At 39.2% G+C, this 3,251-nt stretch overlaps 1 protein-coding gene across 4 annotated transcripts in view; it reads left to right on the plus strand.

The window, feature by feature from the left end:
- OGDHL (oxoglutarate dehydrogenase-like) overlaps window positions 1-3,005 on the plus strand; it is a 47,207-nt gene extending 44,202 nt beyond the window's left edge. For all 4 annotated transcript variants that reach the window (XM_010017329.1, XM_010017330.1, XM_010017332.1 and 1 more), the window contains 3 exons: window positions 1,063-1,226; window positions 1,842-1,996; window positions 2,727-3,005. In XM_010017329.1, the coding sequence (XP_010015631.1) occupies window positions 1,063-1,226; window positions 1,842-1,996; window positions 2,727-2,850 (443 nt within the window). In that variant the 3' untranslated portion in view covers window positions 2,851-3,005. The remainder of the gene's footprint in view (window positions 1-1,062; window positions 1,227-1,841; window positions 1,997-2,726) is intronic.
- Window positions 3,006-3,251: the final 246 nt, after the last annotated feature.

Below are 3,251 nucleotides of genomic sequence, written 5' to 3' on the forward strand. Positions count from 1 at the left end.
GTAGTAAAGTATTGCTGACTCTCAGCTAACTCTTTTTGCTCTGTTTTTAATGGAAAGCTGAGAAGGTGAGGAAGACTGACTCCAGCTGACTCAATTTGGCGCAGATTCAGTCTTTTTTAATGATGAATTCTGCTGTTCAGTGAGACAGGATAATTCTGACATAAATCAGTTCCTTTTTCATATGTTTGTGCTGCTGCTTTTCTACCCACAAGATAAATGGTTCGAATGGGAGCTTATTCTCCTGGTAAGTGGGTGTGCTGATTCAGACTGGGAGGTCATGTTGCTGTCTGCTACCTTGCAGTTGGTTACTGTGGGAATAGTTTTAATCAATCATATAAGGATCTTTTAGACCCATCAAATTCCTCTTCCAGTTTCATGTATCCCAAGCAAATTGTTCTCCTGGGAGACGATACCACAGGGGAAAAGATATCTAGCTTACTTTCAGATGCGTATGCATCTGAAATTGTATCTTATCACTTACACATGTGGCTCAGTAGTATGCTAATTCTTCTGGCTAATGCCATTCTAACTCTTAAACAGATGTTTAAATCACATAAATATATGGCAGTAATATGTGTGCTTGTGTAAATATTACTGCAGTTGCCAGATATAGTTGCATTATGAATATGTGCTATGCTTTTATATAAGAATGTTCTAAAATTTTCTAAACCTATATTGATGTTACATGGTTGAGATAATCTTGGAAAGAAGAAACAATATTTCAGGTAATTCTCTGAAAAAAAACTGGAAGCAAAGGTGAGCTATCCAATAAATTCAAAATCAAAGGTGTAATGCACAACACACAGCTAAAAAAAGAAGCTACTCTTAATATGCTTTGTTAAGTGTGAAAAGTGGATTATTGACAATCTTTTAACTTCTTGAAACTAAACTGCTGAAAGTCACTGTAGCAGAATTACCCATCTGAAAAGTAGGAATAGAGAGGTAGCAGAACCCCCTGATCATTGCAACCTGCTGGTTGCTCAGTAAAGGACTGTTTCTTGGGCTGCTTTATTGCAATGTCTGTTCCTGTGAGAGCACTTTTCCAATTTGTATTCTACCTAGGTACCACTTTCCAACGTGTGATTCCTGAGAACGGGCTGGCAGCCCAAGCACCACATGAGGTCAAACGAGTAATCTTCTGCACAGGGAAAGTTTACTATGATCTTGTGAAAGAGAGAAAGAATCAAGACCTGGAGAAACAAGTAGCTATAACCAGACTTGAACAGGTGAGCTTCCTGATCCTCAGAAGAACAGGGTCTTTGGGAAGACTTTCAGCAAGGAGTTCCTGTGCTTTTAGATAGATACCACTTGCCAGAAAGGATGGTGATAGTATTTTTATAACACTACGCATCTCACAGGACATTATTTAATGGCCTTGTGGTGAAGGAACGTATCAATTGTATACTGGACAATGAGATCTAAAAAGCTTGATGATGTTTCCAGAACAACATAACAAAGTGAAGGTTACAATGCGATGGCACCTTAAATTTGTATGTTCAATCTGCTGTGTTTAAATGTTGTGAATAGTAAACTTTGCGGCTACATAATCATTCATTAATTAAGGACTTCTCTAGGAAAACTGTAGAAATGCAGGAGATCTGTACTATCACCTACTTCTATTCATACTGGTGCAAGTATAAAATACGTGTGTATTCACTTCTGACAGCAGGAAGTCAATTAAAGAAATACAAGTCACTTTAAAGAACATGTAGCAATTACATTAGGTACTAAATGCTTCACTATAATGGTTGGTTGAACGAGCTGATGGATAAAAGGCTTACCTACCATGGGCAAATACCATGTAGGAGAAAGCTTTGTCAGTTATTACCCTGTCTTTCCAGATCTCACCATTCCCTTTTGACTTGCTGAAAGAAGAACTCGAGAAGTATCCAGTTGCTGATCTAGTTTGGTGTCAGGAGGAACACAAAAACAGTGGATATTATGATTATGTCAAACCTCGTTTCCGCACTATTGTGAACCACACTCGACCTATATGGTATGAGAAAAATTGCTTTATCTCCTGGGCTGGTTTGTTTGCTTTTAAGTTTGGCTGGTTTCGGGGAGGTTTTTTTGAGGATGTTATTTATGGGGAAGTCGTCTTCACAAATCAAAACCTGTGCGCTTAGTCTCTTAGGTGAAGGAGGGAAAAGTGTAGATGACTGTATCACAAATACATCATGCATATCTTGCTCCTCCGTGTAGTTTTAAAAGAAAATCAGTAGCAATTAGCTCTATATTTATTGCCATTTAGCACAGCACTTCGGCTTCCCATATTTTTCTCTCTTCTTGTCTAAGATTTTTTAAGAATTTCACTCCAAATATTAGGTTTCTGGAGGAAACAGTTCTTGTGAGAGCTCAGTTCAGGTACCTTTGCATTTATTTTAGATGATTGACTCTCGGATCTGGCCATGCAGCTGTCAGAGGAATGAGTCTTCATCACCAAAAGCAAGTTACCTAATTATGAGACAGTGTAGCTTGCCTTGGGAGGGATGGGGGAGAAGATGCAGCTTAATATTGATGGGAGGGGGGAAGAGAGGGAAACTGACCAGAAGGTATAGCTGATGTTACAGCTTAGATTGATTTTTATTTAAGAAAGATTGATGATTAAATGTCCAAATCTGCCAAGCTGATTTGAATGTATTTAGCAGCATGCTCTCGTGCTTGTTAGTGTCAAAATAGTCTCTCTTCTCACACCATTTGTCTGCCCAATTCTTTTTGTCACAAAGGTATGTTGGCCGAGAGCCGGCTGCTGCAGCTGCGACAGGCAACAAGAACACGCATCTGGTGTCGCTCAGAAGGTTCTTGGATACAGCTTTCAACCTGGAGGCTTTTGAGGGAAAGACATTCTAACTGCAGGGCACTGACCCATCTCTGACTAGTAGTCTCTCAAATCATTGCATCTGAAAGAGTAAATAAAAGTGGGGAAAATTACTGGAATAAAATTGTACATAATAAAATCATGTATTTTTGCTCTACCAGATAAACCAATGCAGCAGCTGACTTCATTAACCTGCACCTTATTCCCCAGTTTGTAAGGAAAAAAAATAATTCCAACTTACCTTTCACTGTTTTTTGTCACTCGTCTATTTAGATTGGGACCTCTTTGGCACAAAGAGAGTCTCCTGTCGAAGGAGACAGTGTCTAACTCAGTAGGGTTCCAATTCTAGTCTGTGGGCACTGTCTAATTACTGTAGGTAGAGCAGGCATGGACAGCATGATAGTTATGCACATCGCTGAAAACGGAGAGAGTA

Source organism: Nestor notabilis, unplaced genomic scaffold (assembly GCF_000696875.1).
Source record: "Nestor notabilis isolate BGI_N333 unplaced genomic scaffold, ASM69687v1 scaffold13586, whole genome shotgun sequence".
Lineage (NCBI taxonomy): Eukaryota > Metazoa > Chordata > Aves > Psittaciformes > Psittacidae > Nestor > Nestor notabilis.